This window comes from Nannospalax galili, unplaced genomic scaffold, assembly GCF_000622305.1.
Source record: "Nannospalax galili isolate Female #2095 unplaced genomic scaffold, S.galili_v1.0 scaffold1250, whole genome shotgun sequence".
In the NCBI taxonomy this organism is placed as follows: Eukaryota; Metazoa; Chordata; class Mammalia; order Rodentia; family Spalacidae; genus Nannospalax; species Nannospalax galili.
The window spans coordinates 516,910-541,242 of NW_008328704.1; the positions used below are offsets into that span (position 1 = coordinate 516,910).

Consider the following 24,333-nt stretch of genomic DNA (forward strand, 5'->3'; position numbering starts at 1 on the left):
CGCCCCAGGGTCGCGGGGTCGCCGCGGGACGCGGACTTGGCGGCCGCGGGGAGGAGCCCGTCGGGTCGGAGCTGCCGGCGCGGGGGGTACCGACACCCGCGGCCCGGGCAGCCTGGGCTGCTCCGGGAGGACGCGCCTGCCAGACCTCCCGGCTTCTCCGAGAGTCGAGTGCCTTCCGGTCGCTCTGGGGCCGGGGCTCGGCGCAGGGCCAGGGCGGAGCCGCGGGACACCCCGGCTGCACGGATAGGGGCCGGAAGTGCCGTGCCGCTGGTTCAGAAGCAGGCCTGGGCCCCGGGTGGGCCTCCTGGAGGAGGGGCCTTCCAGGCAGAGGGCAGGCTCAACCGAGGGGATGCGGCGGGCGGAGTCCAGGGCATCTAGAGGGTAGGGATGGGGCAGGAGGGCAGCAGGGCAGCAGGAGCCAGGTCCTCCTGAAAGAGGTGAGTTAGAGGATGTGGGGAGAGGAACATCCCGGGTCTGGGTCTGATGAGCTGACATTCTCATTTGGAAGCAAGGCCAGCCGTCACAGCACTGTGGTGCCTGCCTGGCTGGTCTCACCGTTTGTAGAGGACGCAGGACGTGGAGGGAAAGGAGGGTTAATATTTGGAGCTGGGAGTGGTAGTGCCTAGCTGTCATCCCAGCACTTGTGAGGTGGAGGCAAATCAGAAATGCCAGGCCCGCCAGGGCTACATTAGACGTGTTTTCTCAGGACAGAATCTTGGATAGCAAGATCCCCATTGTCATTTCGCTAACCACAGACTGTCACCACCACCTTGCACGATGTCCCTGGTATTCGGATGTCTTTTGGAGGGAGCTGAGATGGGTTCTGGCCCTACTGCACACTGTGCTGTCTCCCACCCCTTGCCTAACAGAAACTCTCTGAAGGCCTTGGGTCCCACAGAAGAGGAAGGTTCTACATACAATAGACCCATTCAGTGAGAAAGCAAGTGCCCCCCCCACAATAACAGGGTGAATCTGGGTAGACCCACATAGATGTCCGTGGGAAGCAGGTGTTTCAGGGAGTACAGGGGCACTCAGCATCACCCCACCCAGCTGCTGCAGTCCTAGAAGTCTTGGGAGGGGTGGGGTCTGGGAGTCACTTGGATCACCGTGGCTTCGTTCCTGGGACATGAGATGGTCAGATGCCTTCCTCCTGGCCCGGCTTTGACAAGCAGGGATAGTGTGTGAATTCCCCAACACAGGGCTACACTGTGGCTGTCCCTTGGCAGGTGCCTGCTACCAACTATGGGATTGTCAGTCCCGGGACTTTTCTGGGTTTCCACCTCAATGGTGTTGGCCTGGAAGTGTGTCTCCTGCTGAGTGTTGTAGAGCATCCCTTTCATTATGTGCCCATCAGATGATACAGTATTTCTGTCCTGTCCGTCATGTTAGATGAAGAACCACAGGTACTTACTTCACTTGAGGCTGTGCATCAATCCCTCAGAGCAGAAGGGCCTGATGGCCACTTCACCTTACATGTCAGACCTAGAGGGCCTTTGTCTAGAGGCCACAGAGGGGATGGAGGAGCTCTGGCCAGATAGTAATAGGCAGTCAAGGCTCTAGAGAGATGGCTTGGCGGTTGAGAGCACTAACTGCTCTTGCAGAGGACCCGGGTTCAATTCCCAGCACCCACATGGTAGCTACGAACCATCCTTAACTCCAATTCCGGGGGAATCTGAGGCCCTCTTCTGACCTCTGCAGCATTGCAGGACACGAGTGCGCTCACATACGTGCAGGCAGTACAGTCATACACATAGAATAAATAGAATAAGATATTGAAGAAAAATAATAGGCAGTCAAGTTCTGCAAAGCCTTGTGCCCAGAAGGTCAGAAAGTAGAAGGTGAAAGGTAGGCCTGGCATCGGGGCTCACACACAGCACTTGGGAAGCAGAGGCCTGAGGAGCTCTGTGAGTTCGAGGCCATCCTACTCGATAATAGCCAGTTCCAGGCTAGCCAGGGCTACATAGTGAGATCCTATCTCTGAAAAACTAAAATAAAGGAAGGTAGTTCTCTACAATTTGCGTGTGGGGGTTGGGGCAGGTGACACAGGAGAAAACCACACCATCAAGGGCATTGTCATGGTAGACTACCGGAGCGGTTCCCACTGGGGAGTGACGGAAAAGTATCAGAAAGTTGTGCTGCCAACTGTACCCACTCAGGAGCTGGGGGAAGCTGGGCAGCAGGGATAGGTGTGCAAGCCAGGGGCAGGCAGGGTAGAAGGTAAATAAGTAGATTGGTGGCGAAGTCCTTGAGCCAGGAAACTTGCTGAGGGGCATCAGATCTGAGATACCATCATTGTGAGCGTCATCTTACGACCTAAGAAAAACAAAACAACAAAAACTGCCAGCTAAGCCTGGTGGCACAGACCTGGAACTCTGGCCACTTGAGAAGCAGACAGGATTACAAGTTCAAGGCCAGCCAGGATACCTTAGAGTCTTGTCTCAAAATAAAAAGAAAAGAGAGCTGAAGTTGTGGCTCGGTAGTGCACTTACCTAGCTTGCATGAGGACCCATTTTTAATTTCCAATATTGTGAGAAGGAAAAAAGAAAGACATTGCTAGACTTTGACGTTAGAGACTGTCAGAAATAACAATCTCAGTGATCCGGAGGAAAAGGATTATGGAATTGTACCAAGTGTGGTTGTACACACCTGTAATCCCAGCACTTGGGAGGTGGAGGCAGGAGGTCCAGCAGGAGTTCAAGGCTAGCTTTGACTACATAGTGAGTTTGAGACCAGTGTGGGTTCCCTGTCATAAAGGAAACAAGGAACAGCTGGGCGTGGTGGTGCACACCTTTAGTCCTAGCACTCACTCAGGAGGCAGAGGTAGGTGTAGCTCTATGAGTTCAAAGCCAGCCTGGTCTTCATAGTTCTAGGCCAGCTGCCGGGCCACAGTGAGATCCTGTCTCAAAAAGACAGGGAAAAAAAAAAAGTAAGCAACAATTAAAAACACCCAAAATGTATCATGGAGTTGGTGGAATGCCTTGTGCATGACTAGGATGTTGAAGAAGTGCCTGTGACAGAGGAGAGCGTGCTTAGGGAGGTGTCTGATGGAGCTTGAGGTGGCCCAGGGGACAGAGGCCTGGGCACAGCACATAGTCCTCTCCCTGCTGCTCACTCTAAAAGGAGCCCCTTTGGGTGACCTTAGATCACCATCCACCTTTACTTGGGTTGCCTCTGCCCTCAGATGTGTCTCTGCAGGCCCGTCCATTCTCCCTAGCCCACCGCACCTGCTTGGGTCTTAGATCCCATCATGCTCACCTCTTTAGGACTCTGCACGTTTGGTGGTATGCTTCTCTCGGTCCTGGCTGGTGAACATGCTCGTTTCTCTCCACTTCACCACACACAAAGCTTGCTGCCAGCTGAGCCGGTGCCAGCAGGAGCACCAAGGCAGAGGCGTGGTATGTGTGCAAACCAGGAGGCCGTTGGAAACTCTGGCCACCAGAACCTGAGGCTACATGGGGAGGAGAGGCACAAGAATAGAGCAGCCTGGATACAGGAGTCCCCAGAGCAGCAGCCAGCCCTGGAGAAAGGGTGTCTGGAAGGGCAGAAGGCAGTTTGGGCCCTAGAAGCCGGCCAGCCCAGTAGCTCCTGAGCACCGCCTTCTGTCCTTGTCTGTTACTGGATCTTCTCCCACCTTGTCCAGCTGCCATCATCACCCCAGAGGCCTTCCTTGTGCTCCAGTGTCTGGCAGGCTACGTTGGGGAAGGTGGAGAGTGAGAGCTAGAGACAGGGAAACAGCACACTGAAGTCTTAAGAAAGCACAGGCTCCTTGGTGAGCATCACCTGGGCCGCAGGCCAGGCTTGGGGGCAGGCACAGGGCTCTGGAGCCCTTATGGGAGCTGACTTTACACTGTTGGGGTGTTCACCTGTTTGAATAATTAATGTGATGGCTCACCGGCCAGAGAAGAGCCTTTGAGCAGGGCTGAGGTGGCATGCTTGAAGCTGCCTGGATTCCCTCTGCCCTCAGCATCTGGGTTGCACCTTTTGGAGCCAGGCCAGGCTTGGGACCAACTGTGTGATGTGCCTTGCCTTGGGCTGTGTGTCCTTAGCTGGATAATAAGGGAATCTTACCCTAAAAATAGATGCTCCCACCCACTCAGGGCAGGAGAAATCCCCTGGCCTGTAAACAGGTTGCACCCCAGGGTTCTGGTCTTTGGGTCAGGACTGACTGCTCCCTCTAGGGACATCCCTTCCTCCTGGCCTAGTTCCTTAGTTCCTGATTCCCTGGCGTCCCTAGAGCACTGACTTGCTCACACTCAAGCCCTGCAGAACTGGGTAATCAGGAAGCAGGGTCATTTGTCAAGTGTCACTGGGTTTCAGGGCAGCTAGTCTCATCACTAGGCTCACATCCTGTGGATGGTCAGGAAGCTGAGGCCAAGGCTTTGCAGAAGCACATGGTAAATGCCAGCATCCTGCTTCTGCAGCAGTGGGGTCTGCATCGCTCAATTTTGTGTGGGAGCTTTAGATTGGAGAGATGAGTGGGGTGGGACATATGGCCAAACACATGGGCTCAGTGGCTGAGTTAAGCAGTGTCTGTGACTCAGTGGCCAAGTTAAGCAGTGTGTGGACTGACTGCCACGTCCATAGGCTGTCCAGAAGTGCTCGGATCCCACTGGTCACTTGGCCTTGGGCCCAGCCTCTGGGTCTGCAATGAGCATCAGGGCGGCATAGTGTGTTTCCTCAGTGGAGAGGTGACGCTTCATCTGACTGTGCTCTGGGGCCTTTGTTTTATAGGCCGCAGGAATCTAGCTTCAGAGTGCTAGGACCAGATACCCCAGCGATGACCAGGTGAGTCTTAGAGGCAAGTGTGTGGGGGAGTTGGGCCCCCAATCTGCCCTGCTCCTAATCCCCTCCCACATGGGGCTCTCCCCAGCTCCCCTGTTTCCAGAGTCGTCTACAATGGCAAGAGGAACAACAGTCCCCGTTCTCCCACCAACAGCAGTGAGATCTTCACACCAGCCCACGAGGAGAATGTCCGCTTCATTTATGAAGGTGGGTGCCCCGGATGCTGCCCTCTGCCTCCACTGCCGCCTGAGGGTGGATGCCCCACCACTTTCCAAGTCCCAGGCAATGGACTTTCCATGGGGGGTGCAGGGCGCCATGTTCCAGTGGCTGTAAGTTTCAGAGCCAGCAGGATTGATGACAAGGACTCTGTGATGACAGCCCCAGAAGAGGGCTTAGGGAGTGGGCAGGACCCCAGAAGAGGCAGTATTCTGGAGCCAGTCCTTAGCACTAGAGGCTTGCTGGAGAGACAGAGTACAGTCAGCTGTGAACACGGCATGTCCCTAAAGTGGCCAGAGGTGGTGTGGTTGGGATTGGAATGTATGGGCTGGGAGGTGGGATGAATAAAAATGGTGTGTATGGCCCTTACTGGTTCTGGGAGGCCATTGCACAGAAGGGACTGGCCTGCTGAAGGAACAGGGACAGGGAGAGCTGTTGTAGGAGGGAGGACAATCTGGGCCTCCACAGAACACCTTCAGCTGACAGAGGGAGACTGGCAGGGGCTGCTGAGGGAAAGAGGGATCTGGTCCACCATCAAGGGCAGATGCCTAGTTGACTTCCATGCTGCTGAGCACTGAGCCTTCATCCTTCTGTTGCAGCCTGGCAGGGTGTTGAGCGAGACCTACGCAGCCAGCTGCCAGGTGGTGAGCGGGGCCTAGTGGAGGAATATGTGGAGAAGGTCCCTAACCCTAGCCTGAAGAGTGAGTGGGCTGACCCAGAGGAAGTGGGATGGGAAGGGGGCGGGGGGGAGGCCCCTGCCTGCATTCTTGGCATTTCCAAGGAGCCTGAGTCTGGGAGCCTCCATCAGTCAGGGCTGGATTGGGGACCTGTCCCCAGTACCAACTGGACTGTCCCCTACAGCCTTCAAGCCCATCGACCTGAGTGACCTGAAGCGCCGGAATACGCAGGATGCCAAGAAATCCTAGAGAGCCTGGCACCCCTCCCCTGGCCTCCAGAAGATCAGGGTGCACTTGATGTTGGCTTCCTCTGTTCCCGTGACTCTGCTTCCGGGAGGGGGGAGGAGAATGTGCTCTTGCCAGCAGGCTGCAAACCCCAGAGCCAGCAGGATTGATGCCTAAGGCCCCCTCCTTTCTTCTCTAGTGATCGCAAGTTGCCCCGTCACTAGGGGAGCCGGAGTCTGACCTCGTTAGGCCCTGTCATTTTCCCCTGGCCAGCTGCATCTTGGGTGGCGCTTGGCCCTGCCTATGCCCCAGAGGCCCTGACCCCAGCCCCCTCTGCTGTTACCTGCCATGCCTCGCCCCCTTCCTCCTGGCCACTTCAGGATCAGGAGGGAGAAGGGGGGCCTCTGTTTGTCTGTTGGGACCTTGAGATGACCAGAAAGCAGGATGTTTGCAGTCCCTGCGTCCAGCGTGGGTTCTCCCATAGACACTTGCTGTTCCTTTGGCCTGGACACTCGGGGAACTTCTTCCCCCATCCCCACTGTCCAGCCTGCCCCTTCCTTGCCTCAGATTCAGAGTAGCACCAGCTCTGGGCCTGAAGGGGCCTCTGGCACCCAGGTCTAGTCTGGCACCTGCAGCCCTGTGGCCACAGCAGTGCCCTTGGGCAGGGATGCCAAGACTGACCCTGAAGGAGTGGGTGCTGCCAGGCCTGTCCTGGCTCTCTGGGGTGTGCTGGGAGGGTCACCAAAGCCTCCTTTTTCTTGTGCCCTCTGGAAGCCAAGTGTCTGTGGCTTTGGAGACTGAGGGTCTGAATAAAGGTGGGTGGCACTGGGAATGGCCTCAGTCTGTCAGGCCTGTCGTGAAGCCCACAGCTGTACAGAGCTGGAAGTGGAGGCTGTGGTGAAGACCCTGGGAGCCAAGCAGGTCTGTGAACCCCTGGCCCCCAGAGCAGGTGGGTGCAGGCAACAAAGCTTCCCCACAAGGAAGGGATGACGGCTCCCAAAGCAGGTGGCACTCCTGCCTCCTTCGGTTTGCCTGGCATGGCATGGACCATGGTCTCAGAAGAGCCAGCTCCTTGGCAGTCCTGGGCAGCTGCTGGGCCCAGGAGGGACCTGGTTGCATTTGACCTTCAATCATGAAAACAGTCCTGGAACGTTCTTGCTCCTGAGAAGAAGCCAAACCGGAATTTATTTCAGGAACATGCTTTCCCAGAAGAGTATTCCAAGGCTCAAGTGGCTCCCAGGGGTATCTCCTGGGGGGTGGGTTGGGCAGGGCAGGGCAGGTCTCCCCAGGGGGTTCAGACTGGCCAGGCAGTGATAAATAGCTGTTCTGGGTGCCAAGTACAGGCACTGCCCACTCCCCCCCTCCCCACAGGCCTGTTAGGCTTTTGAAAAGGCTGAATGTCCTAGGCTGAGTCACTCAATCTATTTCCCCTTGTTGGGACTGGGAGTGGTGGCCAGGCGCACAGCCCAGGATACTCACCAGAGTGGACTAAGCCAGGCCCTACCCCAAGTGCTTTCTGCCTCCTGGTGGTGATGACCTGTGTGGAGACAAACACGGGTCCACTTGAGCTTGGCCATGGAGCTTCTCGGCTTTTCCTGGAGGTGGAGTGGTAGGCTTAATCCAGGGGGGCTGGTGCCACACAATCTTGAGCAGGTTGCTAGTCTGAACCTCTTCAAGTGGTAATTAGTACTTGCTGCATGGGGGGGTCTCCCAGACTGAGTGCGGCTGACAAGGCTAACACCATGCAGTGAGCTCACCACTATTTTTAGAGCCAGTTGGGCTTGCTGTGAGCCCTCTGCACCCAACTGCCTGTGTAAAGTGGAGATGTGGGCTTTGAAGGTCCTCAGGCAGCACTTGAACATGCCCACATACCCCTGCAATATAGCAAGTTCACATAAATTTGGCCAGTGTCTGGGTCAGCCCTAAACTGGGCTATGGAACTTGGATTCTACAGCCCCCCCATCCCCCCAATTAGGGATTGTGCTTTGCCTCCTACCTCCACAAGAGTGCCTCCCTTAGCCTCTGCTAGCTTAAGTCTCAAAGAGTGCCTGGGGGTGGGTGTGGAGGAAGAGCAGTCCAGTGCCCATGTCCTCCCACACGTGGACTCCCATGTGCTGCACTGCCCCAGGTCAAGACTAACTGCAGGGGAAGGGTTTAGCTGGGGTCAGCAAGATGGGGTTTGGTAAATAGGGCCAGCTGGGCTCAGGGCTCAGGGAGGTGTGCCCACTGTGACAGGAGCCTTACCTAGCATGCCTATTTTATTCTCCGCTGAAGGCTGCCACATGGAGTTAGGGCCATGTTCCACCCAGACAGAGTTCACCTTACAAGGGGAGAGCTCATGGTAGTGATAAGGTCTCTGCATCCAGTGTCCTATGGAAAGGGGATAGGGTGGAGATGTTAGCTGCAGGTCTCGATCTGCAGGCCCATCCCAGCTGTTCTGCCACTGTTCCCCTTGAGCAGTCCTTGTAACTCTCACCCAAGCAGGGGGCTAGCAAGTTGGCTAAGGGATGAAACAGAGGACCCTTACCGATTGGGGACTGCCCCCTCTGCCTGTGCTGTCTGCCTACACAAATCCACATAATCACTTCATACAAGTGCTGTCTCACTGAGTTACACCTCAACCATAGCTTTTACTTTAATCAAAATGTCAACAAATGCTTTCTGAGCATAACCATAGCAAAATATATGCCCAGCTCATGTCCTCTGATGTCCAAGTGTGTTCCATTGAGTCTCCAACTTGGATGCAAAGGTCAAATACCATGGCCCTGGAGTTGACATTTTCCTCTAGGACATAGCCCAATTCCACATGAGGGAATTACTTTGGCTACCATGTGAATAGCATGTCACAGTAGAGGGACAGGCTGGCCTCAAGCACACAAAGAGATGCACCTGCCTCTCCCAGGTGCTGAGATTAAAGGCGTGCGCCACCACCGCTGGGCTAGTTTTATTTTTTATTTATTTTGGTTTTTTTGATACAGGGTCTCCCTGTAGCCCCAGCTAGCCTGGAACTCGCTATGTAGACCAGGCTGGCTTTGAACTTACAGAAATCTGCCTGCCTCTGCCTCCCGAGTGCTGGGACTAAAGGTGTGCACCACCACACCCAGCTTATTTTCTCATGTGTATGAGTGCACCTCATGCATGAAGTGCCTGTCAAGGTCAGAAGAGGGCATTGGATCCCTTGGAACTAGAGTTACATAGGTTGTTAGCTGCTATATGTGTGCCTGAAAACAAACTCAGGTCCTCTGCAAGATCAGCAGGTGCTCTTAACCTCAGAACTGTCCCTTCCAGCCCTATGTTGGTTTTGAGACTGGGTCTCAGGGTGGCCTCACACTTGCTATGAAGCTGAGGATGACTTTGAACTGATCCTCTGCCGCCTCCTTCCAAGTTCTGGGATCATAGGCATGTGTTGCCACACCCAGTTTATGCAGCGCTAGGGCTCAAAATCAGGGTCTCATGCTTGCTAGACAGGCACTATACCAAGTTGAGCTACATCCTCAGCCCTCCTAGAAGAGCTTTTTCCCACCACGATTTTGATTACGTTAAGCTTGAATGTTTACATTAGATGCTTATGTTTGTAGTCAGAAGTGAGCCATATGGTAAATTGTTTTTGCTTTTCCATTCAATTTTCTTCCTCTGGAGTTGCCAATTGCCTTCTTTCTCCCTCCTTTCCTTCCTTTTATGCGTGTTTGTGTATGTGTGCAGGTGCACGTGTGTGCATGTATATGGAGGCCAGAGAACAGCCTCAGGTGTCATTTTCAGGAAGACCAGCTACCTTCTTTGAGACAGGATCTCTGGGCCTGAAACTTACCGATTAGGCTAGACTGGCTGGCTAGCTAGCCCCAGAGACCCTCCTGTCTCTGCCTTCCCAGCAGTGGGATTATAAATACCATATGCCAATATCCTTCGTTTCTTGTGGTGCTGGGGATTGAACCCAGAATTTCACACATGGTAGGCAAGCATCCTGTCACTGAGCTCTTCTGTCCTCAGACTTTTGGAGCTTTTGTTATGTTTTCTGAGGTAGGGTCTCATGGTGCCCAGGTTGATCTTGAACTTGTTATGTAGCTAATCCAGGCCCTGAACTCTGCATCCTCCTGCCTTTGCCCCACAAGTGCTCAAATTACAAGTGTGCACCACCACATCTAGCTGCATTTATCTAGTTTCCTGTATACTAATCCCAAGGCCTAGACTCTCCCCAGTCATCTAAATCTCCACCGTGGGTTCAGGTCATTTTTATCCCCTTGAGGAGAATCTCTGGAGACTTCTTTCTGGCTTGGGGTCTCTTCCCCTGGCCACCCATTGTTTGACTCTCCTAGGGTTGATCTTTGATGGCTGCCCATGTCTTACTTTTTTGCAGTCTTCACCGTCATTTTGGTTGTGTGAACGTCCACACACACCAGATTCTAGGGGGATCACATGCAAGCCACACACAGCCATGCACACACACAGCTCCACACAACACATCCCTCTGAGACACTGAACATTTATGTACCTGTCCCACCTGGCACACACACATTTCCTATTTATACACCCAGACTCCCTCCCGCCACAGTATTTGTGTGCATCCACACACTCTGCTGGACAGCACCCAACATTCCTTTGGGGGACGGGACCTGAGGTACAGGTTGAAGTAGATGTGGGAGGGGACAGACAGATGGAGAAAGGATGAAGTCCCCTGGGGTGAAAAGGATCTTGATGGGCCCTGGGCCTGAGGATCCTGGGCTGAGTTGGAAAAAGGCTTCTCCACCACTGTGGGGCTGCCTGGTCATGGTCAGTGTTTGTTGGTCAAGTGAACCTGTCTAGCCTCCACCTCTTCCCTTTGCACCAGCCTGTTCCAGTTCCCTTGGGGACAGGGATGGGAACAGGGGTGAAAGAGGACAAGGGCAGAGGGACTCAGGGTGGGGAGGGCTGTCAGGAGGCCCCAGGTGAGCTGTATACTCCCCAAGGCAGTCACCAACCCTGAGCTCAGCCGGCGTGAAGGAGAACGCATATATTCACATACTCATGAGCTGGCTCAGAGTGGCTTTGTGCCCATGGCAGGCACCCAGGCATCCAGGGATAGGAGGAGAATCAGGATCTCCAGCCTGGAGCCTTGGAGTCTGGAATGGGCTGCCTGAGGCCTCAGGGTCAGGAGTTGCTGGCTTCACTAATTCCCAGCCTTCTGTCTTCTACCAGTCCCAGTACATCTGGGCCAGAGGAGAGCCAGCCCTCTGAACCCAGCCTCGGCCTGTCTCCTCCTCGCTTCCCTCCATGCTGCTCCCCTTTTGGTGAGGAGCAGAGCAAGCCCCACCTCTAGGCCCCAGGTCCTGGCAGGTGAGTCATTTTATTTACCTTTCCTGAGAGGCCTCTGGTCCTTTCATTACTCCAATTAGCCTGGCTGTGCCTGAGCAGCTACAGCCCACGTGGCCTGACACTGGCTGTGTGCACCCCTCCTCCAGGGCCCAGGTCACTTCCCACCGGCACCTTGGAACACAGACACCTGACTGACTCGGTCCCTACCCCATACTCATACTCTACCAGGCATCACAGCAGCCACTACAGGAGCCACCCTAGAGGCTGACCACAGTCCTTCATGGGTCCCGCTCTGGACTTACCTCTGCTCACGCATAAGGCCCTGGCTTATATGGCTGAGCCAGGAAGGTAGAGCCTACAGCAAACATATTGCCTCAAAGGGCAACTTAGGTTCACAGTGCACCCCAGATAACCAGGGTCCCATCCCAAAGCACACTTTTGGTACAGCTCTTTACTGAGTTGTTTTATAAAGCCGCCTCTGCCTGGGGAGTAGATTGCCCTCCCATAGGATATAGGGAGGACAGGAGCGGGCAGGGCCTTCTTACCAAATGCTGGGCTGTGAAAGATTAAGCAAACTGCACTGCCTCCTGCGTCTTGGGGGCCATTTCTCGCTGCACTACTGTGCTGTGTAGCCTGTGAATTGCCAGGCTACATGGTGCTGGGATGGAGCGGAGACCAGGCTTTGGGGAATAGCCCCCTCTGAGGTGAGTAATGAGGCCCCCCCAGGACAGGCTCCTGCTAAATTGGCAGGACTTGGTATCTGGGGCCTCTCTCAGCCCCCACTCCCTTTCGTGCCCCTCTGCTGACGAATGGTGGCCTTTGGGAGGACTGGGGCCAAAGCACGGAGAACTACTGACTGAGCCAGAATGAGAGGGTGGTAGGAACCAGCTCAGATGGGCACAGGCACTGTTGGCTACCCTTGGAGCACACAGGCTTCGTCCCACCTGCAGCTGCTCTCACTCCCTGAGCTGGTCTAGCCCACCTAAACGTCCCGTGCCTCCAGGACATACACAGCAGCCACTATTGGGCTTTTTATTGAAGGACATACATCTATGTGCGTGGGACACACTGACACACAAGTCCACAATTCACAACTCAGCTCCCCATCGTACCCAACCCCCACTCCATTGATGTGACTTGTCCTGGGGTTTTGACAGGTTGGGGGAGGTGTGGACAGTGAGCTGATGTCTGGTTGCTCTGTCTTTCCAGCCTTGGCCAGGCATCTGGTTCTGGGTTGTCCTGGGAGGAGGTTGTCCTCCTTTTTGAGACCGGCCAGTCAGGGCTCCAGGGGCTCCTCAGGTGAAGCTCTTAGTCTGGGAGGCTACTGGCCAAGAAGGTCTCTGCAGAAGGGTCATGGCCAGTCCCATTGCTGCTGCCCATGCTTACAAACTGCAGTTTCTCACAGGGAGCACCGCGGCTGGCCCCTGCTGGCGCATTGTGGCTGCCTTGGCTGCTGGCCAGCTGCTCCTCCCGAAGGGCTTTGCCTTCACGCCAGAGACTCCAACGCCGCAGTAGCTCGGCTTGTACCTAGGGGCACCAGGGATTCGGCAACTCTGCTAGCCTACCTTCCTAGGACAGTGCCTGGGGTCCCGAGGTTCCTCTGAGCAGACCCAGAGCAGGGCCAGCTCCATATTGGGCACAACAGGGCCATATGTCACCAAGGAAAGCAGGGACTACCTCACATTTAACTCTCTGAGGACTTGTGGGGCCTAACACCTAACACATGGCAACCATAATAATGGGGAGGAGGGCACGGTCATGTTGGGGCCATGATGACCAGATGGCCAGCATCTGTGCCATGCTCAGATCCTGGCCCCAGCCCACCTACCTCCTTGTTGAGGAAACAGTAGAGGACAGCCACCAGCAGACCCTGGAGAAAGAGGATGGTCAGGGGCAGCTTCCTGGGCTCCAGGGGTAGGGGACAGTGAGAACTCACCTGGAAGGAGCTAAGGAAGAGGTCGAAAAAGAGCTTGGCAGAGCGCAGGGTGCCCTGGGCGTGCTCATCAGTCACAAAGGCAAAGACCACCTCATGGACCCCCAGCAGTGGGATGAGAGTCAGCGTGGACCTGGCTAGCCTGCAAGGGGAGAGCTTAAGCACACTAGCCTTCCAGGGCCCCTGGGCTCAGCTCTGCTCACTTGGGCCGTGGCTCCCCACTCCAGCCTGCTCTGGCCTTGGGCCCTGGCCCACCGGAACTTGTAGTCAGCGTAGTGCATCTGGTGGGCACGCAGCTTGGTCACAAGAAGGCGAATGATACGGACAAAGATGAAAAAATTGATCTGTAGGAGGAAGGCACAGGGCAGGGGGTGTCTGAGAACTTCCCTGTCCTGCATGGCCCTCACCTGTCTCCCCTGCAGGTGGGCCTGCAGCCAGGTGGGCCCTGGGCATATGGCCAAGGATGGGCAGCCCGGCCCACAGCCCAGGGTGTGCAATGTCTTCGATAAGTGCTGGGGCTCCCAACCCTCCTTCCTCCCAGTACGATGCTGCCTCCCCTTGGCCTCCATAAAGCTAAGGAGGGAGGAGGACCTGGGGGAGCCCGACCAGCAGCCCCTGCCCTGCTAGAGTCAGCAGGTAACCTGGTGATTTCCTCACCAGGATGGCCAGGAAGACGGGGACACGCAGGATCCACCAGAAGCCCATGTTGTCGTTGCTTGTCCAGCACCTGCAGGGACCAGCCGCTCACATCCTGGGGGTGCATGCAGTCCCCTAGCCCCCACCCCTATCTGCTGGGATCTACCGAATGCCTCAGAAAAAAACAGAGGGACTAGAATGAGCCCCACCCCCAGGCACCAGGTTTATAAATCCCCTCCACCACCTTTGGCCAAAGTATGCCTCTTAGCCCTTCTCTCCTGAGGACCACTCCACAAGCTCAGCACCAACTAGCCCCAGCCAGCCCATCAACTCATACTCACTGCACATTCTCAAATAGACACTTGACCACCACCCAGGGGATGACAAACAGCAGGGGTGCACCTGTGGGGAACAGCAGCTGTGGTCCTATGGCCTGGCCAGCCCGTTCCCCCATTCTCCTCATCAGCCCACTCACCCCAGCCAATGCTCAGGTAAAGGGCAAAGAAGCTCCTCTCCGGGAAGGTGGCGAGGCTCAGCAGACTGTACAGGTATACACCCTCCACCAGCAACCAGCAATAGTTGGCCACAATGCCATACTGCATGATCACCGCAGCCACCCGGCAGCCGGCCACCGCCTAGGCAAAGTGAGATGAGAGTAGGGTTCATGACACCCTGCCCACCCTAGACAGGCAGGGTCATCCAGTGAGGGGTGAGATCTGGGCTCACCCCATCGCCAAGCCAGATGCTGACACTGAGGTCATCTCCAATCTTTTGGCTATAGCGAGTCTTCAACAGCTGGTCAATGACCAGCACAGAGCCAGCCTTGAGCACAAAGGACGTGAACAGGTTCCCATGGATGTAGTTACGGGTGCAGTGCAGCTTCCTGTGGCGACAGCAATCAGCTGGCACCACCCCTGCCCTGCCCCATGCCCCCCTCCCTGCACTGAGTGTTGGCCATGGATGACGGCAGTGTACCTGAGGCCCAGCAGGATGACCAGGGCCAGGAGCAGGGCCCCCAGGGACAGACCGTAGCCCACTGTGTACATCAACTGGTAGCTGTTGTACATCTTGGCCACATCCTTCTGCAAACCAGAGGCTGGGCAGAGTTGGGTGGCGCCACCTTTCCTGGCCCCAGCCAGCCCCACTGTGATGCCCCCTCCCTCCCACCAGTGCTGACCTGGACCTCGATCTCCTCATCGTCCATCTGACACTGGGAGGCGTTGCGCCACGGCTGCCCCTGTGGCCCTCGCACCCACTTCCCATCAGGCCCACACCTCTTGAACACCAGGCGGTGCTGCACTGGGGCATGGAGGCAAGTTCTGGTCAGCCCACCCTCAGGCTCTTCCCCCTTAGCCTCCCAAGCCTTCCAGAGTTACCTTTGTGGTACCAAGGTAGGTACCAGGGACAGGAGATGTTGGCCGTGGTATTGGGCAGGGTGTCAGGCCAGCAGGAATACTTGTCAAAGGTTCTATTACAGACCAGCTCTGTGGCAGTGGGGAAGGTACAAGAGCAGCTTCTCAGAAGGTCTGGCTGGGCAACAATGCTTCTTGCTTTCTGGAAGCCTCCAACCTGTTCTGCTCCCCAAGGATTGCCATCACCTCTCTGAGCCTGAGCCAGAGTGGCTGCCTCCCTGACCCAGGCCGCAGGGCAGCCTCTGACTGGTCATTTTGCCTCCTGGACCCCAACATGCCCAAGTCCCTCTCCAGCCTAGCCATGACTTAAGCTTGCTCAGGATACCTTCCCTTTGAGACCTCTCTCGTGTTGGGCCTCCCTTTTTCCTGCTTTCTCTTCATATTAGTTCCTTCTCTTTACATGTATTTACTTATTTGTGTATGTGCATGTGTGCGGACATACTTGACATGCATGTAGAAGTCAGAGGGCAGCTTGCAGGAGTCAGTTCTGTCCTTTTCCCTATGTGGGTCCCAGAGCAGGTACCTTTCCCTGCTAAGCCATTACTTACAGCCCCTCCCGACCCTCTTGTATCACCTGTCCCTCTGGCAGTTGGTCCCCAATTCTGTTGATACCTTTTCCAGGCTCAGTACCAACCTTGCAGTTCCCACATCCTGCTCACCCTCTGCCAGATACAATTCATCTCCTTCAACTGGACAATGACATGGACTCAGTCTCTCCTGACACCTCTATGGGTCTTCCCCATACACTGTCTGCCCACTGTGAGCCTGGTGGGAGCAGAGGCATTGCCAGGCTGGGGATGGCGGCACCCTGCAGCAGAGAGGGCAGTGATGTGCTCCAGCACCAGGGAAATTCTGCGTTTCTGTTGTTTTCTGACTATAAGGCTTGGGCAAGTCACTAGCCTGTAAATGGGGGCAGGTGGTTGGGCACGACAAAGCCCCTGATAGTGTCGCTGTTACATTCTCACAAAGAGGGCTCTGCGTTGCACATTCAAGTAGGGCAGGAGGACACAAGAGCCTCTGTGGGATGGGGCTCACCAGTGGGTGGGGGCAGCAGGCTCAGGTTGTGGTGGCACTGGTCACCATAGAGTTTCCACTTCTCAAATAGAAAGTCCATCACCTGGGCTGAGGGGGCCTGTGGCTAGGGGACAAGGAGTCAAGCAACAAGAAGAACAGGACAGAGAGCCAGTGGCAGTCAGCACTTGTGTGCAGGGCGGGCAGCCCTCCATGCTGGGTGTGGGGTACCCAGCACTCACCTGGCAGGACAGCAACAGCAACAGCAGCAGGTGGGTACAGCGAGGCTGGGCAGGGGGCATGGCTCCGGACAGTCGCCCCCCACATTTGGCAGGGGCCACACGTCTGGGTCCTTGGGGTGTGTACACCCCTCCTTAGGCTGCAGAGGGCCAGAATAGCAGAGTCTGGGAAAAGTCTAGAGAGCACTTTGTCTTCTAAAACCAAGTGTCTGAGCCTGAGACCTACTAGGTAGGTGGGGCTGAGGTCTGGGACACCTAAGTGGCTGCCAGTGCCAGTAGAGAGCTGGGTGACTGTGAAGCTGGCTTTCCCGCCACCTGGGGCTGACTGACATGAGCCACCTTCCTATCTGGTCACCCAGATCTCTCAAGTGGCACCAGCTCCCTAGCTGCCACCTCCTCCCTCAGTCCTGTGGCACCTGGCTGGGCCCAGACCTCCTCCCCACCTATTCTTAGCCCCTGGGAAAGCTGGCTGGCCAGGTAACCTGACCCAGGGTAGAGAGCATGAGGGCAAGGTATCCAGGCTCACTGCCACTTGGCCCCATGCCAGGACAGTTCCCAGCCTATCAGGGCCAGGTGCGAGTGAGGAGCACGTGCTCAGGTGGTCTCTGCATGTGTATGTCCTTTTTCCCAGGATCAGCATGTCCGTATGATGCTGTGGGCCTTGTAGCGCCTCTGGGTCCCCAGGGACACTACAGGCTTGGTTGGCATAACATTCCTTTGAGATTAACACTGCTAGCTGCCAGGACCCAGACAAGGGACACCCCTGCCTGGTACTGCCTGGCATGGCACACATCAGCTTCACACTGCTCCAGAACACTCCTTGGTTCTTCTGATGGACTCTCATGGGGGGAGCAGAAAGGGGCTTCCTAAGACTTGTCTACAGGGCCTGCAGTAGGGTCTCATTATGAGCCCTCAGGGTTGAGGCAGGCCTCTCTCACCAAGAGGTGACCCTGATTTGGATGAAACAGCCCCATCTGCTGCCTAAGTCACTAGGGGTCCAGCCTGGTTCACTATCATCTGGGTCTCATAGAATTTGGGAAAGAAGTAGGGGTTTGGGGAGGTGGAGAGATGACTCAGCATCTCTGATGGTTAAGAGCACTGAGTGCTCTTGCAGAGGACCTGTATTTGATTCCCAGCACCCATATGGAGGCTAACAACCATCCATAACTCCAGTTCCAGGGGATCCAACACCCTCGTCCATCCTCCACAGGCATTGTATAACACAGGTGCACTTACATACATGCAGGCAATACATTCATACACATAAAATAAATAAAATATTTTTAAGAAGTGGATGTTTCCTATTCCTGTGGGTGTGGGAAGTGAGGACAAGGAGAGTTCTCCACACTTCTCTGAACCGTTAGAGGGGGAGGAGAGACTGCTTTTCAGTCCCACAAGGCTGAGGCACTGGGGTCTCTGCAGACAGCATCCAGGCATGAGGCTAAGCCCAGGGAAGACAGACACCTGAAGCCTGGGACTGAGTAAGCATCCCTAGTTCCTATCTCTGAAGGGAAAGAGTCTCCAGCGGGCACAGGGCTGTGTTGTCTACAGGGAAGAACTGACCAGTCTGTGTGTCCTGACTAGTCTCTTCCCCCTGGCCCCCCATGGAGTAAGCCCTGACACCCACAGGTCCCATTAGCATTGATAAATATTCATCCAGTGAGAACATGGTCCCGGCCCTGGATGACAGGCAGCCAGGTGGAGATGTGACTCCCTGGTCCCTGTGGCTGGAGCTGAAAGCCTGGCCCTTTTTCCATCTTTATTACCCTTCCTGGAAGGGAGCAGGTGAGGGTAGGGGACAGCAGGCAAGGGATCCTACCCCTCTCCCTTCTTGGTCTAGGCCACTGAAGTTCCTCTCAGGATCAAGACTGTGGGGCCCAACTACCAGTGGAGGATTGAAGCTACAGGTCAGGTTCCCTAAGATGTCAGCATGCCCCTCCCTACCCTCCCTTCTCCACAGCACATATCTGCCACCCAGGTTGGAACTGCCCCATGGCCGAGCACTGCCCTGTGCTGGCTCTGGCAGGATACAAGATGTTTGGGTGTTTGTGGTGTGGCTGGTTAGCCACCAATTTCCTGTGTTGGTGGTTGAGAGACCTCCCCAGAACCAGGTCAGATGGATGGCCCACTGGCCTAGGAAGGATTCATCTGGGCTGTTCCTGGTTCTCTAGGATCCAAAGTCGGGGAGGGTACATCTACTATGATCTGAGGTGCCCCTAATGGTACCAACAGGGAGAAGAGATGTTTTATGTTAAAGCAGAGAAAGCAGTACAGGTCATGGCCCAGGGGCAGGAACAGGATCAGGGGCTACAGGCTGTTGACAAAGCCTGATTCCTGAGTCCTCCCCCTAAAAGGGCAGGCAGGTCTGGGGATACCAGCCAGGGCAAGTTGTGATTCCCCCTCCCCCACTGTCCGCAACACAGAAGAACCTCAAAACAGCCCTGATCGGTCCTAGGAGGATGCAGGCGCCAAGAGGTGAGGGGTTAGTCTGTTCGGGACATAAACCCGGCGGCTCTGAAGGTGCGGGGGTGGGGACTGGAAAGCCCGGAACAGGGCCAGGGCAGTGAGTGACCTGTGCTGGGGGGGGGGGGTCAAAGTAACAAGTGTGGGCCTCGGAATTAGAGCGCATCAGGTGGGATGCCGACGCCCCTCACCCCATCTCTGAGTCACTGCTGGGGAGTCCTAGGGATCAGGGACACTTGGGAGGGAGAAGCCGGCAAAGCAGAGGGGATACAGGAGTCTTTGGGGGAGGGGCGGGGAGGTGGAGTGCGTCCTGAGCATAATGGGGTGCAGGATTGACCCGTGCGTCCTGGGCGTCGTGGGGTGCCGGACTGACGGCTGCGCCCACCCTCTTGCACCGCGCAGACTGCGCTCCCAGGGAGCAGAAGGCCTGGTGGAGAGCCTCTGAACCTGCTGGACGGTTCTGGATCTGGTGACCGTCCGGGCGGGAGGATGCCTTCCGGGGGTTGGGAATGGAGGTGTCCGACGGGAACTAGAACAGCGATCCCCCAAGACCGCGGGGACAGCCGGTCCTCCGCTGCGCGCCCTGGCCGCGCCCGCCCCCTCCAGCGCCCCACGGACTGGCGGGGACCGTCCCCTCGAGTCCCGACCCAAGGGCTCACCGCGCGCTGCCGCTCGGGCCGGGGCTGGACTCCGCGTCGTCCTGGAGCGCGCAGGGTCGAGGCGCCGGATGCAGCCGGTCTGTGCCGCGCTGGCCGTGGGATCGGGGTCCGAGTCGGCTCCGCGCCTGCAGCACGCAAACTTCCCGGCGGCTGCGCTGGGCGGCAGCGGCGGAGGGGGCGGGGGCGGGAGCGGCCGGGAGGGGGGTGGCGAGGGTCCGACCCGCGCCTCTCTGCGCACCAGCCCGGGGCCTCGCAGACCCTCTCCCCGCGACCCTGCGGTGCGGAGCCGCATCCCGAGGACCCGCGCGTCCCTCCCTCCGGCACACGAGCCCCCTGCGCAGGCCCTGACCCAGACTCCGACCCCGCGGGTCCCTCCGCAGGACCCTCGCCCTGTAGACCGTAAACCTGCGGATCCAGTCGTGTAGACCCTGGACCCCAGAGACCCTCCGTGGGTGAATCCTGGCCTGGCAGGTGCTGGGCCTGGCGAGTCTGAACGCCCCACCGCTACACGCGTGGGTGTGGCACAACCGGCTTCCCTCTTGCTTTGTGCGCTGTCCTGGGGTCATTCAGGTTGCCTTTCTGATTTTGCTGGAAGAACAGAGTCCCTTACTTAGGACCACCTGACCACCTGGCTCCTCGGTGATACTAATTCTGCCCCAACACCTGCTGTGGGAGTGGAGGTGGGGGAGGTCAAGGTATGTGCGGTGCTCCAGAAGGCTTGGTGTCCCTTCAACCTGTCTGTGTTACATCTGCTATGGGCCTAGGGACTTGTCCTGTCTGATAAGCCCCTCCAATATTACTCATTCCATAACCCATTGCCCTGCCCCCTGCCCCCCCCCCCCCACACACACCGTGGTTCCCCTCCTGTCTCTGTCCTCCTCCATCTGTACAACCCTGGGAAACTTTTTCTGAGGAATCCAAAGCTCACACACCCCCGGACTCACCACTTCACTGCCCCACACCCCAGTGGGCCCTTGAGCCGCCTTCCAGCTGGCTCACCTCCCATACCCAGGCACTCCCCTTCTGCCCAGTGACCTTGGGGTCAACAACTCCTGTGTATGCTTCCAGGTCTCTACTTCTCTGGCTTCTCCACATCTTGGACCACTGAGGGTCATGCTGCCTTCTGAAAACTTCTTTATGTACCTGGGGCTTACAGGTTGAAGTTGAGTACTCTCTCTCCACTAGTGCCCCCACCACCCCCCAGTCCACTCTTCTGAGGCCTCCATCCCCTATCCAAGTGTCCTGTCCTCTACCTCCCACCTACAGGCACCCGGTGATGATCCCAAAGCTCCTCTCTGAGCCCAGTCCATCGCCAAGTGTCCATTTAGCTCCCATTCCTCTGGATTACATCTGGTCTTCTCTGGTCTCTGTCACCCTCTGCCCTGATACCCCTTCTTCCTCTCCCTGGCCCATGAATCAGCTCCCTGGTCAGATGTGTCCTGGGGGGGGGGTAACCCCAGACTCTATCTTAGGGAGCACTGGATCTTGGGCCTCCAAGCCATGGGTCCCCTCTTCCACTCGTGAGCCAGGCTACCCTCCAGTGCCTACAAGCCCCTGGTGATTTGCACACGTCTATAAGGTCCACGAGGTAGCCCTACTGTTTGGTCCACCCCCTGTGCAGCAGAACTCAGGAAGAGGAGTGCTCCCAGGGACTTTGCCTTCCATAGCACCTTCTCAGCAGCCCACAGGAAACCCTATCCCAAAGCTGCCCTTGCTGTTTTGGTCCAGGCAGTGGCCAGAAGGCAAAGGTCAGAAGGCAAAGGCCTTTAGTCTGCTTCCACTGTGCAAGGTCCACATGTGCAAGACTGAATGGTAAATGCTGCCCCACCTAAAGCTTCTGCTCCCACTTCCCTGGGGCACAGATGGAGAGATTGAACCCCCCAGCCAGGGTCATCCCCTCTTTGAGTTCGGTAATGGGGACACCCCTGAGGCTTAGAAGACTCAGGAATGAGGGGTGCCAAGGACTCTGCACTAATACAATCCTGGGATGCGGGGTGCCTGTCCTACAGTGGTAGGGGGCAGAGTAAGGTACTGGGTCTGCAGTGGCCTCTGCCTTGGTTCTGACTCATCTGGGCTTCCTGTACCCCAAGGGCAGGTCCTTTCGGGGGTGGGGGTGGATTTTTAAGGACCTTACCCTCCTACCTTTTTCTTGAGGGTACCAGCAGGAAAAGAAGTCAACACTGTTTTGAACGAGCAGGAGAGGCAACACAGAGCGAGGGGCAGTGGGTGCCTGGCCCTGGCTGGGCGCTGTTTACCTCACTGAACTCCTGACAGATTCATTCTCCACTCGCTCAAGTTTCCATTGGGCTTCTGGAGCTGTTCCTTGGCCCATGAGTGCTCATTCTTGTAAAATCCAGGGGAGAACTGACTGGAAGGAGAGAGCTGAGTACTGCAGTGTTCTCTGACCGCCACATGTGTGCTGTGGTACATGCCCACCAGTCTCACCTTGTACATATACATATACAATATGCACACATAAAATACATAAATAAATGTTAAAAATTAAATAGCCAGGCACAGTGGCTCATGCCTTTAATCCCAGCACTTGAAAATCAGAGACAGGTGGATCTCTGTGAGATTAAGGCCAGCCTGGTCTACATAATGAGTTCCAGGCCAGCTGAGGCTACAGGGAGACCCTGTCTCAAAAAAAAAAAAAAACCAAACAAAATTAAATGAAAATGCAATTTTATCAAGAAACTTCATGGCAGGTAGACTGCCACCTTACCAGACTCCCAAGCCTCCGCCTTCCTAGCTGCTGTCCCCAGCCTTGGCCTGCCTTCAGAAAGAATCCTATTAGGTTGATGTAGCCTGGTTGCCCTGAGCCACAGGGTTTGCTGCCAGTAATTTTCCATGTACTGACCCCCACCTGCCTCTGGGCCAGCAGTTCCCACAAGCCGTGCTGTGCTCTAAGCCCAGTTCCAGAGTGAGGTTTCTGCCCCATAACAAGAACCCCGGATAAAGTGTTTCTGCCACTTTACTGTCCAGCTTTGAGTTCCTCTGGTATCAAAAACCATAAACAGAGTAGAGCTAAGAACGAAGGGGGCTGGGCCTTCTCACATGTGGCCAGCCAGTGTCTATGGGCCTAGGGACCTGGATGGCGCCAAGTGTCCACCCTGTCCTGTCCAGTTCCCTTCTCAGTGAAGGGAACCTCCCAGAATGCACACCAGCCTGTGCTCCCAGACAGGCTGCAGAACTGTTCAGAGCTTGTAAGATGTGGCAAAGTAGGGAAGAGAACAGAGGACAGCAAAGCTGAGCCTAAAGCAGGATTTGCTACAGTCTTCCAGAACATGCTCTCATGCTCTCACACCCCCCTCCCTCCCTCCCTTCCTTCCTTTTTTTCAAAATTTTCTTTCTTTCTTTCTGTCTTTTTTTTTGGGGGGGGGTCTTTTTGAAACAGTTTCTCCCTGTAGCCCCAGCTGTCCTGAAACTCACTATGTAGACCAGGCTGGCCTTGAGCTCACAGAGATCCGCCTGCTTCTGCCTTCTGAGTGCTGGGATTAAAGGTGTGCGCCACCACGCCCGGCTCAGTTTCCTTTTGTAGCTCAGGCTAGCCCAGGACTCATTATGTGGCCCAGGCTGCCCTTAAACTGTCTTCCAAGTGCTGGAATTAAAAACGTGCATCACCATGCCTGGCTACATTAACGCTTTATATTGTTGTTTTGAGTTTTCTTTTTTTTTTTTTAAAAAAAAAAAACAGGGTCTCCCTGTAGCCCCAGCTGGCCTGGAACTCACTATGTAGACCAAGCTGACCTCAATTTCACAGAGATCCATCTGCCTTTGCCTCCCAAGTACTGGGATTAAAGGTGTGGGCCACCAGACCTGGCTGGTGCTTTTTTTTTTTTTAAAGATTTATTGGGGCCAGAGAGATGGCTCAGTGGTTAAGAGGACTGACTGCTCTTGCAGAGGACCCGGGTTCGATTCCCAGCACCCACATGGCGTCTATGAACCGACCTTAACTCCAGTTCCAGGGGAATCCGAAACCCTCTTCTAACCTCTGAGGCGTTGCATGACATGGGTACACTCACTTATGCAGGCAATACACTTAGACACATAAAATAAAAAATAAAAAAATATATTAAAAAAAAAGATTTATTATCCAGGCATGATGGCACACACCTTTAATCCCAGCACTCAGGAGGCAGAGGCAGGTGGATCTCTGTGAGATCCAGGCCAGTGTGGTCTCTATAGCAAGTTCCAGATTGCTGCATCTGTGGGGAGACCCTGTCTCAAAAAGACCAAGCTAAAGTAAATAAATATTTCTTTCCATTCAATGGACTCTTTTCTTTCTCTCATTATCTCTCAATTTTGAGACAAGTTCTGGTATAGTCAAGGGTGGCCCTGAACCCTTTATCCTCCTGCCTCCACCTCCTAAATGCTGAGATTACAAGTATGCACCATCATGCCTGGCATAATATACTTAGATAAATAGAAAGACAGACAGACAGATAGATAGATAGATATAACGGGGGAACTGGAGAGATGGCTCAGAGGTTAAGAACATGTACTGCTCTTGCAGAGAACCTGTGTTTGGTTCCCAGTACACATAATGGGTTGGTCACAGTTGCCTGTAACTCTAATTCCAGCTCCAAGGGGGATCTGATGCCTCTGGCCTCTGCAAGTGCCTGTACCTGGCCTGCACATTCACACAGAGAAACACACACATAATATACATAATTAAAAATAAAGGGGCTGGGGAGATGGCTCAGCAGTTAAGAACATTGCCTGTTCTTGCCAAAGACCTGGGTTTGAATCCCAGCACCCACATGGCAGCTAACAACTGTCCGTAACTCC

The 24,333-nt window shown here is 55.5% G+C and overlaps 2 protein-coding genes and 1 long non-coding RNA gene across 8 annotated transcripts in view; 1 reads left to right on the plus strand and 2 right to left on the minus strand.

Annotated features, from left to right (window-relative positions):
* The window catches only part of Mcrip1 (MAPK regulated corepressor interacting protein 1), a 7,061-nt gene extending 329 nt beyond the window's left edge, over nucleotides 1–6,732 (plus strand). Inside the window, exons 1-5 of one of the 2 annotated variants that reach the window (XM_029561168.1) lie at nucleotides 414–437; nucleotides 4,732–4,785; nucleotides 4,871–4,989; nucleotides 5,598–5,699; nucleotides 5,860–6,732. In XM_029561168.1, the coding sequence (XP_029417028.1) occupies nucleotides 4,778–4,785; nucleotides 4,871–4,989; nucleotides 5,598–5,699; nucleotides 5,860–5,924 (294 nt within the window). In that variant the 5' untranslated portion in view covers nucleotides 414–437; nucleotides 4,732–4,777 and the 3' untranslated portion in view covers nucleotides 5,925–6,732. Of the gene's footprint in view, nucleotides 1–413; nucleotides 438–4,731; nucleotides 4,786–4,870; nucleotides 4,990–5,597; nucleotides 5,700–5,859 lie in introns of those variants that run through there. The other variant, XM_008828465.2, reaches the window with a different exon arrangement.
* A 5,475-nt stretch (nucleotides 6,733–12,207) lies between these two features.
* Gcgr (glucagon receptor) lies at nucleotides 12,208–19,638 on the minus strand. Of its 4 annotated transcripts, none has more exons than XM_008828945.2 (14): nucleotides 19,543–19,637; nucleotides 16,424–16,560; nucleotides 16,206–16,308; nucleotides 15,135–15,242; nucleotides 14,936–15,057; nucleotides 14,734–14,840; nucleotides 14,485–14,641; nucleotides 14,234–14,393; nucleotides 14,100–14,160; nucleotides 13,780–13,849; nucleotides 13,378–13,466; nucleotides 13,126–13,264; nucleotides 13,018–13,059; nucleotides 12,208–12,716 (listed from the first exon to the last, which is right to left on the minus strand). In XM_008828945.2, exons 2-14 carry the CDS (start codon nucleotides 16,481–16,483, stop codon nucleotides 12,498–12,500), a joined length of 1,437 nt encoding a protein of 478 aa, XP_008827167.1. In that variant the 5' UTR covers nucleotides 16,484–16,560; nucleotides 19,543–19,637; the 3' UTR covers nucleotides 12,208–12,497. The 4 variants fall into 4 exon arrangements, with proteins under 4 accessions (XP_008827167.1, XP_029417038.1, XP_029417034.1 ...); XM_029561181.1 differs by having other exon boundaries at nucleotides 12,582–12,716; nucleotides 13,126–13,135; nucleotides 13,326–13,466; nucleotides 19,543–19,638; XM_029561178.1 differs by lacking the exons at nucleotides 16,424–16,560; nucleotides 19,543–19,637 and adding an exon at nucleotides 15,830–15,978 and having other exon boundaries at nucleotides 14,936–15,052; nucleotides 16,206–16,298.
* A 140-nt stretch (nucleotides 19,639–19,778) lies between these two features.
* Nucleotides 19,779–22,527, minus strand: LOC115069463. 2 transcript variants are annotated; one of them, XR_003848730.1, is made up of 4 exons: nucleotides 22,409–22,527; nucleotides 22,268–22,332; nucleotides 21,798–21,910; nucleotides 19,779–20,130 (listed from the first exon to the last, which is right to left on the minus strand). It is a non-coding gene; the product is annotated as an uncharacterized LOC115069463 (long non-coding RNA). The 2 variants fall into 2 exon arrangements; XR_003848731.1 differs by having other exon boundaries at nucleotides 22,268–22,318; nucleotides 22,403–22,527.
* Between the last annotated feature and the right edge of the window lie 1,806 nt (nucleotides 22,528–24,333).